The 16,223-nt window shown below is 38.7% G+C and overlaps 1 protein-coding gene across 1 annotated transcript; it reads right to left on the reverse strand.

The window, feature by feature from the left end:
- Positions 1 to 1,447: 1,447 nt before the first annotated feature.
- Positions 1,448 to 15,590, reverse strand: LOC115222893 (rab9 effector protein with kelch motifs). The gene is made up of 5 exons (XM_029793279.2): positions 14,970 to 15,590; positions 10,356 to 11,670; positions 9,526 to 9,714; positions 2,254 to 4,019; positions 1,448 to 2,002 (listed from the first exon to the last, which is right to left on the reverse strand). The coding sequence occupies exons 2-4, from the start codon at positions 11,185 to 11,187 to the stop codon at positions 3,895 to 3,897; spliced, it is 1,146 nt and encodes a 381-aa protein (XP_029649139.1). The 5' UTR covers positions 11,188 to 11,670; positions 14,970 to 15,590; the 3' UTR covers positions 1,448 to 2,002; positions 2,254 to 3,894.
- Positions 15,591 to 16,223: the final 633 nt, after the last annotated feature.

Below are 16,223 nucleotides of genomic sequence, written 5' to 3' on the forward strand. Positions count from 1 at the left end.
CTCGGAACGTAACGGCAGACGAAATACGGCTATGCATTTCGCCCGGCGTGCTAACGTTTCTGCCAACTTGTCGCCTATATATATATATATATATATATATATATATATATATACATATATCTACATGTAGATATATGTATATGTTAGTGTGTACACATAGACACACACACACACACACACACAAATATATATGAACCACGTAAATCCATTAAAGCTTTGACAATACATTTTAATATATTACAATGTGACTGTCCATTCAGTGTCTAAAATGAGATTCCTACAAATGGAAATTCACAAACTGGATTGGTTTACCAAAAAAATTGCTTTCTGTAAGTGACTGGGATGAGGCCATTCATGTGTAGGGAGAGGAGACATTAGTCAATTTGAATTGTTTCAAATTCTTATTTTTTATGTTCATTTTTCTTTTTTCCTCAATATATTTCTTGTTGACCTCTCAAGGATGAAAGGCAGAGTCAACTCTGTCAGGATTTGAAACCAGACGTAAAGAAGAAGTAAAATTAAATACTAAGACATTCAGTTCTAAATTTCCGTCTTTTCATTACCGTTAGTAATAACAATTGGCACAAAACCAGAAAAATTTAGGGTGGAGGTGGAAGTGCATACGATAATGTCTTGTGTTTAACTTTATCTAACCGGGAAAAGGATGAAAGGTGAAGTTACCCCCATAGGAGGGTTCTTATTACTACTTCTACTACTACCACTACAACTACTACTACTATTACGATAATGAATTCTGTTCTAGGCACAATGCCAGCAACCTTGAGAGGAAGGGTGGTTCATACTTACACCCCAGCACTTGACTGGTTCTCTATTTTATCTGCCCCTGAGGGATGAAAGGATTTGAACACATAACTATTAAGAGCTATAACTAAATATAACTTGGCGTCTTTTCTGATACTCTACCAATTCTGCAAAGTCATAATCTTTAATATAGTCAAATGAATCAACTCCAGCCTACATTGGCATTTATTTCATCAACCACCAAACAATAAAATATTTAATGTATATATTATATTATATAATAATAATTTCTATCATTGACAAAGTCCAAGAATTAGCCATATTCTGTTGTGTCTGGGGAGAGTCATTTTTTTTTTGTGCCTTATTATGTAACACACTCACCGGTAAAATTTCCACGTTTTTCTTATTTTTATTGTCCTAAAAGTGTTAAAACTATTGAAAAGGTTGCAAGACGCAACGAAAATTTTAGGACAATAAAAATAAGAAAAACGTGGAAATTTTACCGGTGAGTGTGTTACATAATAAGGCACAAAAAGAAAATGACTCTCCCCAGACACAACAGAATAACCAAGGGAGATAACTAGGTACTGTGAAGTATTTTGTTGTCCATCGCTCAAATAATCCTACCTCTAACGATGATAAACTGTTTCTTTTACAGGATGAGCTTGGAAATATATTATTATTGTTGTTGTTGTAGAAGTAGAATCAGTAGACTGTCAGAAAATGCCTTGTGGTTATTTGGTTGTTGTTTTTTAATGTTCTGACTTCATATGCTGTGAAGGACAAGTTTGTCTTTTGTTCTTCCAGATTCAATAAAATACATCCAGAACCTTCCTACGTTTTATGAGACTATAAAATTTTCACTCCCAGATGCAGACCCAGGCAAGGTTTCTTTGTTGTAGAAAGACCAGCAGTTGTCCATACATGCAAGTCTCCCTTTCTCTACACCACGAGCCAATTATACAGTTTGGTCAATACGCCATTGTAGAAGGTGTTACTGTCAGAATGCAAAAAAACTCACAACTACCACAAGGTATCTTGCCTAGCACTCTAACAATTCCACCAACTCCCAACTCTTGATGGTGCCTCATTATCAACAGTATAATGATGAAAAACAAAACTGACCACGGTGGGATCTGAACTCAGAATGCAGAGAGGTGGAACAAACAGCACAAGGCAGTCTATCTGACATTCAAACCACTCTACCAATTTGTCAACCCTATTATATAAAATAAAATACCTATTTCTTTACTACCTACAAGGGGCTAAACACAGAGAGGACAAACAAGGACAGATAAATAGATTAAGTCGATTACATCGACCCCAGTGCGTAACTGGTACTTAATTTATCGACCCCGAAAGGATGAAAGGCAAAGTCGAACCCCAGCGGAATTTGAACTCAGAACGTACCGGTAGATGAAATACTGCTAAGCATTTCGCCCGGCGTTCTAACGCTTCTGCCAGCTTGCTGCCTTAAATAAAATAAAATACCAGTTAAGTACTAAACTCAGTTCAAATTACCACATCTTCCACAACAAAACCTTTACAGCTTTGTGCCTATGTTAGAATCCTTATTATTATTATTATTACTATCAGTACTTTCCAACAGTTTCATGCGAGATTCTACTGCATTGCTAGGTGCATCTCTTCCTTTCATATGCATGTGCAGCTTTGTCCTTTTGAAGTAAGGAACTGTGTTTGTTACAGTGCATTTTATCTTTTGTTGTGGGGATTGTTTGCTGTTTCAAGTGTTGCTTTCTTGTTATGTCTGTTTGTTGTGTAGAATAAATATGTACAAAGTGGGTTCTGATATTTTGTTACATAAACAGCTGTGTTTTGTATATGTTGTGAGAGATTCTGTGTTTTAGTGTTGAGCAGTGACTATGCAAAGTATGTGCTGAGCAGGTTGTGTTGTTTTATTGGGTGACAATTGTGTAAAATATGAGTGGTATGATTTGCTGCTGAAGACATTTGGGATGTTAATAGTACCGGGTGTTGACCGTGTGGAGTTTGTTTTGAACATATTATTACAGTACATGATGTTATTATTACTAAAAGTGCTTCAATGCATAATTAAATAGATATAAAAAAAAAACCCAGATATGTTATAATTGTATGAGATAGGTGGGAGGCAAGATTAAATGAGAGAGGATATATTTGTGATGTGAGATTAACTGGAATTATAATGGTCAGTTGAAGAGGAGGGGAGCAAGTGAGTGGGTGAATGATGAGTATTGTGTGATGGTAGTTGTGGTGTGGTGTGGTGGCTGTGAGATGGGATTATCCCCATTTAATTTAATTAATCTTTTGGTGAAAGCTAAGAAGTATGAGAATTTGGTGAGAAGGGAACTAAAAGCAGTCTGAAATAACGAGAAATTAAACAGTCGATTAATAAATTAACAGTCGTAGATTTGTTGGGAAATTATTGTATATTAATAATAGATCAACAGATGTGAATTTGTTAATCAACAGAAGTAGATTATTAGATCAAAAGATGTTGGTTGATTGAGCAACTGTTTGGGGTAATTAGATTAACAGATTTGTATTTATTGAGCAACTGTTGTGATTTAAGATATAAATGGATGTGGATTTGTTGATCCACATGAGTAGATTAGCAGAGTTGCAGAAAGAAAGGAAAATCTATCAGGACAAAGCCAACAGGGAAGTCTTCGGGCAAAGGGAGGTTTTAAGATGAAGGGGTGGTCAATATTGATGTACTAAGGCCAATACTTAGTAAATAAGGAGATGTTAAGGAAACAATAAGGGAATGTAAAAAAATTGATTTAAAATAAATGTATTTGTGGAATTTAGGGGTCTGTATTGGTGGGATTTTAGGGGACTGCACTGGCACTGTAGGATCTATATTGGTGAAGTTGAATAGTTGCATTTGTGGAAATTTAGGATACTGTTTTGTTAAAGATTGGAAATATATAGGAAGAGAGTTAAAAAAACTCTATTAATAGAATTTAGAGGGCTGTATTAGTGTAACATAAGAGATTGCACTAATGAAGATAAGAGTTTGAAAAGAGAAGTCAAGAAGAATAAAAGTTGAATTTTTAAAAGAGAAATTTTGATCAATTGAGGCATGAGAATAAAATACTAAAAAAGAAGAAAAAAAAACTGTTCAAGAGTTCAAGAAAGAAAGATGACAAGGGTGTCGTTAAAGATTCCACCTTCCGTATCCATACCGCCATGGATGAGACAAACTGTGTACGTTTCCCTCGAACTGCACTCCACGTTTTCTACACTTTCACACCCTACAATAAAAGACAAAAGAGAAAACTCAGAGGGGAGGCATTTTATGAATGTCAATCATTACGGAGTCAAATAAGCAGGAGATATTAGTTAGTTAGTTAGTTAATTTTTTGGCTCAAAAAGCAAAAAGCAAGGTCATGTAGGGGGACATGGAGTTATGTACAGGGTGGTGTTCATGTAAAGAGTTCAGGCCACTTGTGGTCAAGGGAGACTTTGAACCGAGCGGTCGTCAGCATCCTCACCATCTCGTCCGGCAGCTTATTCCATGGATCTGCAACCTGGACGGAGAAAGCCCCTCTCCTAAGATATAGAAGTGCATTAGCACCACAAATTCTCAACATACACTATGTTGAGCATATATATATATATATATATACTGGAGTAAGCACATAAATGTGAAACAAGGTGGAAAAAATAGTATTCGAATACCAGAGGTAGAGTAATATGCTATATTTAAAAGCAGAAGAAATATAACAAAAGCTGTTACTCAGAGTTTCCTGATGAACAGGAACATGAAACTCTGAGTAACAGCTTTCGTTATATTTCTACTGCTTTTAAATAAATTATATATATATATCAACACACACACACACATGCACACACACATATAAACACACTACACACACACACATGTAAATTTAATTAGAGGATGTGTTAACCTCGTGAAGGGATGGTTGTACCCAAGGAAATACTGGTTGAATACTTAGTATTTTGGGGGAATAAAATTCCCTTTAAGACAATAGGTATATATAAAGCCTATAGATTATATCCATTTAAAAGAAGAAAAGAAAATGAAGATAAGGAAGTTAATAATTGTTTATTGTTAACGAACTGGTCGTTGTCACTTCTTACAGCTGTTTCAATTAATACTCGATAAGTTAATTACAAATTTGTACCTTAAATTTACATTTATGTGGCATGAGTATAATTTCATCAGAGGAAAAAAGATGTACCTTTGGATGTTATATGTGCGTTTAAGAATTCATTGCAGCAGTCAGTTAAAATATCTTTGAAGTGCATTAGCACCACAAATTCTCAACATATACTGGATCAAAACAGTTTGATCCAAACTGTTTTGATCCATATATATATATATATATATATATATAATAGAAATATTAAAATTACTAAGTCTCTCTAAAGAAGATTAGGGCAGTGTTACTGGATATAATAGTTATTAATATATTAATAACTATTAATATCCAGCAGGTGACTGGATATTAATAGTTATTAATTATTAATAACTATTAATATCTAGTAACGCTGCCCTAATCTTCTTTAGAGAGACTTGTATTTTAATATTTCTATTATTGAAAACAAGTGGATGTATTCCACTGTAACTAGGTAAATAAAATCTTCGAACAGACGGTCAGTAGCGACACCTGCTGGTTCTGACTACGCTGCATTGATAAAGGGCAACAACCCTGAAACATGTCTGCAGATGTCTGAGCAGCAAGGTGAAGCGGCTGACCTCCCCTGTTCGAAGATTGTAATGGACGCAGGTTCGTGTGTCATATAGCTAGCTAGAGGCGATGGCCTCTTGGAGCTAATCAGCGACAGCTTTAGTCTTATATTTATAGACTGCCATATTAGTATGGCGATAACTATTAATATATATATATATATATATATATATGTATACACACACACACACATCTATAAATATACACATATATACAGAATGCGATAGAATTGTCACCATTTCATATTTTTAATTTTGCGTACATGTATTTACACTGCAGTTTCAGTAAGACACACTCTCTCAAGTCAGCACACTGTTCGGTTACTGTTTCTTCTGCCATGTGCATCTCACTCTTGTCACCATTCCCTGTACTTATAGGAAAACCAGGAAAGTCTGCCCGGACACAAAATGTCAGTAATGAAATCCCTACTAAGAAAAGCATTTAGACTAGACTTTCCTTCACAAACGAAGCACTACATAAAGAAAACTACAGAACACCACATACAATCTGTACACCCGGCCACAGAACAATAGACACACATACAATCCAATAAACACGTCAGGCACCACACCTATTGAAATTAAAACCTTCATAAAACACATCATTAAAAATCTCATGAAACGGAACACAAAATGTGTTGTAATAAACAACAAACTGACACTAATGATATACACAAAACAACACAATAAAAACAAATTTCTTGCTAATCACAAACTTATAAGCTTACAAACATGCTACTAAAGATCAATGTGATTTGTGTGACTAGAGGTACAATTGTAGCTGTGTGGTTAAGAATTTTGTTTCCCAACCGCGTAGTCTCAGGTTCAGTCCCACTGTGTGGCATCTTTGCAGAACAAAACCTTGTGAGTGGATTTGGCAGATGCCTGTCATATGTGTGTGTGTGTGTGTGTGTGTGTGTATATATACTTTGCCTTTCATCCTTTCGGGGTCGATAAATTAAGTACCAGTTACGCACTGGTGTCGATGTAATCGATTCAATCCATTTGTCCATCCTTGTTTGTCCCCTCTATGTTTAGCCCCTTGTGGGCAATAAAGAAATATATATATATATATAATATATGGAGTAGAGGGAGACCCAGCAAGACATGGGAGGAGGTGGTGAAGCATGACCTTCGAACGTTGGGCCTCACAGAGGCAATGACGTAAAGAGCACCATTCGAACATGGCCAATGCCAGTTCTGCCTTGAATGGCTTCCATGCTGGTGGCACGTAAAACGCACCATCCGATCGTGGTCGATGTCAGCTCCTCTGGCCCCTTGTGCCGGTGGCACATAAAAAGCACCCACTACACTCTCGGAGTGGCTGGCGTTAGGAAGGGCATCCAGCTGTAGAAACACTGCCAGATCAGACTGGAGCCTGGTGCAGCCTTCTGGCTTCCCAAACCCCAGTCGAATCGTCCAACCCATGCTAGCATAGAGAACGGACGTTAAATGACGATGATGATGAGAACTGGGCTATCAGAGCATGTTAAGTTTCTTGATCACAGGCACAACACAGTGCAAGTGCAGAGAGACGTAAACCACTGAACCTTCACCTTTTTATTTTTAGCAAGTGAAATAAGGTGGAAAGAAGACAACATGATAATGTTGCTGGCCCCGCAAGACTGGTGACATGGATATTATCAGTAGGTTAATTACTGCCAGAAATTAGAGAAAGAAAGAGGAAGGGTTTCAGAAGCTGGCAGTTCTGGAAAGAACAGATTATGAAACAAAGAACGCAAGAGAAAGTGGAAGAAGATGAAGGAGAGAAGAGGTTAGGAGCATGTATGCTTTCGTTTCATATTAGTTTTAAATGTCAAGTGTAAACATTTTTATAAGAGGGAGATGAAAGCTTCTTAATTGTAGAATGGCAAACCACTTGGAATTGTCTTTTGAATTTTGACAAACACACGCAAGAGAGATGGTGAGAGAGAAAGCATTCATTCAGAAATGGTATTGTGTAGGAAGTACTTGAAAGAATAAGTATGGCGCTGGGAACTACTATTACTACTACTACTACTACTGTTACTGCTACTTCCACCCTCATTATTTCTGCGAACTGCTTCGCTATTTCCACATACAACAACGCAACAAGCCTTACTGTTAATGAAGAGACCTCAACGAAGCTAGAAATTGTAGCCAAATCACTCTCAAACCACACCCTACCATTTAAAAATAAAGGAAGATCATGGGTAAATGTAGACTTAGATACATTATGTCTGAAAGAATAAAAAAACAAAAGGGAAAAACAACCAGATGGTCATGACCGGAATGTTTTTGATCAAGAGCTTTTTCAATCTGAGCTAACCTTAGCTAACCTTATTGATATCAAACTGCCTATGACCACCCCTGGTCCCATGGAACAGAGTGTTTTAAAATAATCTAAATTAAAATCCTCTATCAAAATTTCATGTTAATTCATGTTCCAAACTCCAACTTTATAACAACAAAATGATTTTCTTAGATTCTTAATCTCTCTCTATATAAAGCTGAAGTTGTCTGCGTGTGTGTATGGCAGGTTTGGTAGCCTTCAACTAACACAATCTCCTCCGAGACCCTGCGGCGCAAGTTGACCAAAATTGAGAGTATGATAGAAGAAGGCTTGCTCTTCATTCCGTAGAAGAAAATATTCAAATCAGACCATGTTAAGACCAAAAATTATTTACATCAAAAAGGTGCTTTTTTCAATGAAAATCCCAATTTTTTACGATTTTTTGACTGCTGTGTCGCCATTTTTCGGTGTATTTCAACTAGAAAAATGTTCACTTGAAGAGAATAACAAGCTACATAATGCGAAATTTTTACTTTTCAAACATTCAATTCTAAAGGATTGAAACAAACTCGAGCAACACCGGGCGATACTGCTAGTTATTATGATAAACTAATTGAAATTAAAGCAATGCATTTCAAAATAAATATAGTATTGAAAGGGTTAACCCTTTCAATACAACATCTTAACTGAATTATGGTTGTTGTTGTTGTTATTTATTCCATAGGTCAGTCACAGTGAGAAGCTTTTCTCTTAATGTTCCATTTTGTTTTATATTTATTGTTCAACCCAAGCAAGCATGGAAACTAGACATTAAATGATGATGATGATGATGATGATATTTCAACCACCATAGACATGTTGCTATCATCCATGCATCCTCATTCTTCTGTCATCACCTTCCTCTATTCACCTTCCCAGCAGTCATATTGCCTCAAGCAAGTTAACACATCATAGAGTAGTGAGGATTCTTTAGTCCTACAGAGTACAAGCAACAATGCCATGATAAAATGCACTAAGTACACTTTATCATCATCATCATCATCGTTCGACCGTGGTTGAGACAATGGAATTTACCATGCTACGCCAGACTTCACGGTCCATCATGGCATTACGGAGGTCTTGTTGCTGGATGCCTGTATCCCTGGAGATTACATCAGGGTAGGAGAGTGTGTGCCCTCTGGTATTGCGAGTAGATGGCTTCCAGAGGAGAAGAGTAGAAATTACCTCTTTTTCAGCTCTACAACAATGTCCAGCAAACTGGACTCTCTTACCTTTCACAAGGTACACTTTATAAAGGTACACTTTATAAAGTAGTCAGCTTTTAAGATTGGCTGGAATTGTCAAATGCTAACACCAAATCAATATAGTAAAGTAAGCCTACAAATTCATAAGAACACACACACATACATATATATATATATCAAAATCAAATTCGATGACTGGTATCTGTGCTAGTGGGGTGCAAAGAGCGCCATACGAGTATGATCGTTGACAGAGCGGCTAATTGGCTTCCGTGTCAGTGGCACGTAAAAGGTGGAAGAAGTGCACCTTCTTGTTCCTGACTTCCTACGCAACCACTGAGCCTGGATGCACATTCATCCAACCGTCGATGCTCTCGGTGTCGGGGGCTGACCTGCTTTCTCTTCTGCGGGTCTTATGAATAGCTAAGGACCACGTTTCGGACTTCTCGAAGACCGTTCGCTCAACAAACAAACAAACAAACAAACAAAGCAGCAACAACACGGACAAATAACAGAAAGGGTAGGGACAATACCATTGGAAGCCTGAAGCTCTTCCTGGGTGGATTCCTCGTGGTCTTCCGAGGGTTCCAAGTTCTCAACATCTGAACCACTTCTTTGTGATTGTGGCTGATCTAAAGTTATTTCGGTGATGGTCATGGCAAAGTCGAGACGGGGTCTTGGTGCTGGTGCATCAACGGCAATTCGGGTAGAAATCAGTGAAGCTATAGAAATAAAAAAAAAAAAATTGGAAGGTGGTATAGGTGTTGTAGAGGGTGGTAGTAGTAGTAGTGGTGTGATGATGTGAGCAGTGGTGGTGGTGGTGGTGGTGGTAGTAGTAGTTGTAGTAGTAGTAATAGTAGTAGTAGTGGTAGTATGGTGGTGGTGTGATGATGTGAGCAGTGGTTGTGGTGGTAGTAGTAGTAGTAGTGTGATGATGTGAGCAGTGGTGGTGGTGGTGGTGGTAGTAGTAGTTGTAGTAGTAGTAATAGCAGTAGTAGTGGTAGTATGGTGGTGGTGTGATGATGTGAGCAGTGGTTGTGGTGGTGGTAGTAGTAGTAGTAGTAGTAGTGTGATGATGTGAGCAGTGGTTGTGGTGGTGGTAGTAGTAGTAGTAGTAGTAGTGTGATGATGTGAGCAGTGATGGTAGTAGTAGTAGTAGTGGTGTGATGATGTGAGCAGTGGTTGTGGTAGTGGTGTTAGTAGTAGTAGTGTGATGATGTGAGCAGTGGTTGTGGTGGTAGTAGTAGTAGTAGTGGTGGTGTGATGATGTGAGCAGTGGTTGTGATAGTGGTGGTAGTAGTAGTAGTAGTAGTAGTAGGGTGGTGTGATGATGTTATGGTGATTGTGATGGGCAATCACTCACCTGTGTCCACTTGGTAAAAATCATTGAGTGCGCCATCTACAGACATCCCTCCAAAAATGTAGATGTTATCACCATTGGCAACAGCCCCGTGAGCAGCACGAGCAGAAGGATGTTGACCGGATACCTCCAGCTGTTGCCATGACTCTGTCTCCAGATCCAAAACGTGGAAGTCATCAAAGAACTTGTCCTCGCACAGTCCTCCATGGATGTAGACTTTCTTGTCGATACTAACTGAGATATGTCCAAGACGAGGTTTTGGCACTGGTCCCTTGATATCCAGCGTGGACCAGGTGGATGTGGGCACACTGAAGGAGTGCACCTTAGCGTCCAGCACTGGGCTCGTGCCTTGTGCTCCACCACCAAAGACAACAAACTGGTCATCAACAGAGGTGGTAGAGTGGTGGGTCCTGGGAACTGGTATGTCCCCTTTGGGAGTTAGCGTCAGCCATTTGCTGGCATCGGTATCCAAGTATTGGATGTCATTGAGAGTGTCAGTTTGGTTTGCTCCACCAAAGATATAGATAGAGCTGGAATTATTCCGGATTGAAAACAATGACTGTTCATAGCGGGGCACGAATCCGGTGAACTCTTTGTAACCCCATTGCCAAGAGTTCAAGTCTAGAATTGGATTATCAGAGAATGTGTTATCTGGATTGGCACCACCGATTAGATAAAGCTGTCCATTGTTATTAGGTGCCTCTGAGTTGCTTGGCTTCACCACACAAGCACTATGTCCTACCCTACATTTTGGTGCATCCCCACTAGTCTCAAGCAAGTACCACACAAAAGCAACAGGCTCACTATTAGTATTGAAATAAGGCAGAATCTCCATGCCTCAAAAAGCAGCATATATATAAATGTAGTATATCTATGTAACCCATCCAAAAGTCATTAATCAACTTGTCATTCTCAATTCTGTTCCTATCGTATTTCCCCCACCCATCTTATTCTTGCTCGATACCTTAAAGTAAAGCTTGACGATGTGGCAGGTGCTCTCTGGCTGTCGTGAGCTTTAGAGTATCGTGCATGTCTTCGAAGCTATTTTATCTTGTCTGGTAACAACGTTTCGATCGGTTGTGACACATCCTTTTTTGCCACCACTCCACTGTTGCCATAGTGATCCACCTGGATGAAGTTGGATGTTGACGGGAATGGTTTGTTTGAAAACTGGGAATAATTCGACCTCTTTTTCTTCTGGATTTGCTGGAAAATTAGCAACGCCGTGTCTTCATAGCGTTGGTGTATATGGAATGTAGACTCCAGGTATGGCACCGGTGGTTTATTCATTTAGTTGCAGGATGACAGATCACTAAACCTACAAAAGACCAAAAAAAATAAATAAATAATAAATAAATAAAGGGAAAAAAAAATCAATACCAATAATTTCAATAAGATCAAAGTCAGATGTACATATATGTATTTCTTTACAACCCACAAGGGGCTAAACAAGGACAGACAAACGGATTAAGTCGATTACATTGACCCCAGTGCGTAACTGGTACTTAATTTATCGACCCTGAAAGGATGAAAGGCAAAGTCGACCTCGGTGGAATTTGAACTCAGAACGTAACAACAGACGAAATACCGCTAAGCATTTCACCTGGTGTGCAAACGTTTCTGCCAGCTTGCCTTATATATATATATCGTTGCCAGCCTCGCCTGGCCCCCATGCCGGTGGCATATAAAAAGCACCATCTGTTTGCCAGCCTCGTCTGACACTTGTGCTGGTGGCACATAAAAAGCACCCACTACACTCACGGAGTGGTTGGTGTTAGGAAGGGCATCCAGCCGTAGAAACATTGCCAGATCAGACTGGGCCTGGTGCAGCCTTCTGGCTTCCCAGACCCCAGTCGAACCGTCCAACCCATGCTAGCATGGAAAGTGGACGCTAAACGATGATGATGATGATGATGATGATGATATATATATATATATATATATATCATAATTTGATCCATGGGTTGGATGGCTTGACAGGATCTAGTGAGCCACAGGGCTGCGCTGAGCTCCCGTGTCAGCTTCGGCATGGTTTCTGCAACTGGATACCTTTCCTTATGCCAACCGTATTACAGTATGTACCAGATACTTTTTCATGCCACCAGCACTAGTGAGATTGCCAAGTAACTGGCGAGACAGAAAGAGAACAGGGAGAAAGTGGTAGGCAGGAAGACAGCTTTATACCAAGTGTTGAAAGACTAAAGAATGATAGAGGGACAAGCATAGGTGTCTTGCGAGAGATACAGGGAATACACACATTATATAGGGGTAACTGGAAAGGAGATAAGGATGGTAGTGATAGAGTTACAAAGGAAATTCTCAAGGTACAGCAAGGTGAGCATAAGAGGGGATATAGATAGTGGGTCAGGGGAAGGGAGTAACAGATGGTTAGAAATTGTGGGTAGAAGAGGTACAGTTGATAGGATATATCAGCATGGAGGGGGCGTAAGATGAAAGGTAGCTGTGGCACAGGAGGGATAGATCAGACTGTAACGGGCTGATGAACAAGGTATAGGAGAGGTGAGGAGGGGGAGATGAAGTAATACATAAGGAAGGCTGCAGTGAGCAGGTAGGGTAGGTGGGGGTTATGGCATATATGAAAGGGTACTGAGAGTAAAAGCTGATACTTGAGGTACTTGAATAAAATATGGCAGGTATGTCATCATCGTCATCATTTTAATTACAGTAATAAAAATAATGGTTTCAAATTTTTGCACAAGGCCAGTAATTTCAGGAGAGGGGGGTAAATCGACTGGTACTTATCTTATCGACCCCAAAAGGATGAAAAGCAGAGAATGGGTTCAAATACTGGTACAAGGAGAGCAATTTTGAGGAGAGAGGGTCAAGTCAATTACATCGACCGCAGTACTTGGACTGATACTTTACTCTTCATCTCTCCAGGGCCTCACTTACTAGTGGGCACCCTTGGGAGGGGGTGGGGATAAAAAGCAAAGCAGATCTAGGCGAAATCTGAACTCAGAATTCCGAGGTCAATATTGTCTTTCATGCCTCATACATACATATATAGCAACAAACCACATTAATAACGACTATGCTGAATATGGGAAAGTTTTGCGTTCACAAAAAACCCACCGCGAATAACAAGCCTCCCAGACATTCCCGCCGTTTTCAAACAGTTATATCTAATGCGCCCCCTTTTTTTTTTTTCTTCTTTAACATGGATTTGAGAGATTTTGGTTGCTATTTCCCAATAGTTGTCGTTGCTCGTCCATTTCTTTCTTGATTTAAGGGGAATTTTCGATCGAACGTGTAGAGGTCTTCCTCTGCTGGCTTAAACATCTCCAAAGAACAATTAAGGCGAAAGTAGCAAGGTTACTGCAGTGTTTATGCGACAATAGAACAACAAACACAGCAACCAAATAAGCCATCAATATCGATGAAGCAAACAGCTTCCTGTGAGCACAAACACCTAATTAATACAGGTGGCTGTCACGTTTAGCCCAGATCAACACTGATTGAAAGGCTCGATCAAAGACATGCTAACCACGACCATCCCGTTTCTTTCCTTTTTCCTTTGTACGAATTTATAGAACTACATTATCCAATGTGGCCTTAGACTTTTTTTTTTGTACCTTAGATATCAACGCAGGAGTTGATGGAGATATGACTATTCCTAGCGCTCGAGCTAACAAATATTTGGACATTGAAAAGTTAGAGAAATATAACAGAATAGTTTCTAACACAACAGCTGAGGAGAGATTGAAATAAAACATAGAAATAACCTAAGAAATAATTGTTTTAGTTTAATACATAAGAAACTGGTTCACAGTCAACGGAAAAGCTGATTATTAATTAAGCCTACGAAATTCTTGGTTAGTTAATCATTATCCTTAGCACCTAGCTTTAACCCTCAGTCGCAACACGAAACCTCCGAAATTTACCTCTCAGTTTACCTACACGAAACAGAAACTGATCCCAATGGTTTGAGGACGAAGTCACTTCCCCGATGAAACCCAAATAAGTCGGTAAAATAAGTGCCAGGTCGAAAGGACTGTGGTCTATACGATCGATTAAACTGGGTTTAACCTTCAGTTTATTCGCAAGAAACTGAGGAAACTGACCTTCGATATAGATATAGCCATTGGAATTTATGGAATTCAATTTTGGTTAAATCGTTATAAGCCAAGGCAACATATTATAAGTCCAAGAGTTTAAAATACCAAAATTGTTTGGAAAAAAAATGGATTTCTAAACAAACTGAATATTAAAATGAAAATAAGAGATAAATAAATATAGAAAAGAGCAAAGAAAACTAGTTTAAAACATGCTAAAATCGATGTATATTAAATGTAATGCATTTAATAATTTTGGTGTTTTAAATTGATTTTACCAAAGAAAGATTATAACTTTGTGGGAGATAAAAGAAACAGTTCACGATTTATCATAGATGAATGAATATAAATGAAATTATCAAGGTTTGATAGTCAATATACATTTATACGTTTATGTATGTAGTAGAAGAGTAGAATCCAAGGAAACAAGGAATTTACTGATGTGTAGAATTCTAACCATTTGCGCACCATGAATTCCATGAGCGAATAAGTTGCCCAAAATTTGGGTTACGGATGCTTTTAAAATAAAGAATTTCTGCCTTACCTTATAATTATGGGAACGGTGGTCTTTTAATTGGGTAGCCAGGTGTTCTCGTTATTAGTATTGCAGGTGATGGTTCTGATTATATAAACTGAGGCTTCAACCAAGGAAAGTTCTGGCTGATGGTCGCACTAAGATCACAGCGAAGTGAAAAAGAACGAAGGCAGGACGCCTTTAACTAGAAATCCAAAAATCCGTTAGTTTTGATGTGTTTGTAGTTGCCAGGAGACTGAGTATTAGTGTATCGTGGTAAACAATAGACGGGAGTGAAGACATGTAAAAACAAAGAGTGTATAAGGGAGTGGATTAAGATCTGAATAAAAATGTTCTTATTTATTGAAATAAGCGACCAAGCCCATGGGTGGGTATCAATGAAGAATGTGGCCAATCAGCTAAATTAATTAAGCCTATGTTACACCAATTCTTGCAGGGTAAGCGACGTTCCGTGAGGTACTTTGTTGTTGTTGTGAGATGATGGAGATGGAGTCTGTGGTGGAAGCGATGGCGATGTTTAAGTATCTGTTGTTGATACTCTTTTCCTTCGTTCCGTGACAAAACAACTTGTGCTGCCGAACTGTGTTGTTGCGTTTTACACACTTCCGGCATGAAATTAGTGGCAGCAGCAGCCTGGAAATGGAAAAGCGAAGGAGGGGCACTTGTAACAGGGGTAGTAGCAGCAACTGGTTCTGATTGCCTCCTCTCTTATGAAGATGAGTCAGTTACAGATGCACATACATAGCAGCGCACACATACACACACATATATAATGGATATGCTTGCTTATTAGTATATGAGCGTGAAAGTATATCTGTGCCCGTAGCTTACTTTATATGTGCACGCATGCAGATGTGTACATATGAATGTATATCTAAAAAACACGCACATGCATACATGTGCCCGCATGCACACACACACACGCATACATACAGAGACTCAGTTATGCGCACAGACACAATTTCACGCTCATACACTAACAAGCAAGCACACGCATTAATTTCAGTGATGAAAATAAACACATACATGCACTGTATGTAGGTGGTTACTACGTTTTACCTAAATATGCACGTGATTCATAAAAATTGAAGAATAATTCCACAAAACAGTAGTGGAGAATATACACTGACTTGAAGCAACTTAAGTAACGTAATTAGAACTTGTTTTATCAACCTCTGAAAACATGATACACATCGCCGACGTTTGAACTCAGAAAGTTGAGACATTAAAATTATTACTACTCGGACCCTTTCCATCATATCA

This window comes from Octopus sinensis, linkage group LG21 (genome assembly GCF_006345805.1).
Source record: "Octopus sinensis linkage group LG21, ASM634580v1, whole genome shotgun sequence".
NCBI lineage: Eukaryota > Metazoa > Mollusca > Cephalopoda > Octopoda > Octopodidae > Octopus > Octopus sinensis.

Excerpts from the sequence above, each read along its gene's own strand:
- LOC115222893 (XM_029793279.2), bottom strand. The coding sequence starts at position 11,187 with ATGGAGATTCTGCCTTATTTCAATACTAATAGTGAGCCTGTTGCTTTT. Across the intron at positions 9,715-10,355 it reads TTTTTACCAAGTGGACACAG|CTTCACTGATTTCTACCCGA; the intron begins GTGAGTGATTGC and ends TTATTTCTATAG. Across the intron at positions 4,020-9,525 it reads AGAGCTTCAGGCTTCCAATG|GGTGTGAAAGTGTAGAAAAC; the intron begins GTATTGTCCCTA and ends CTTTTATTGTAG.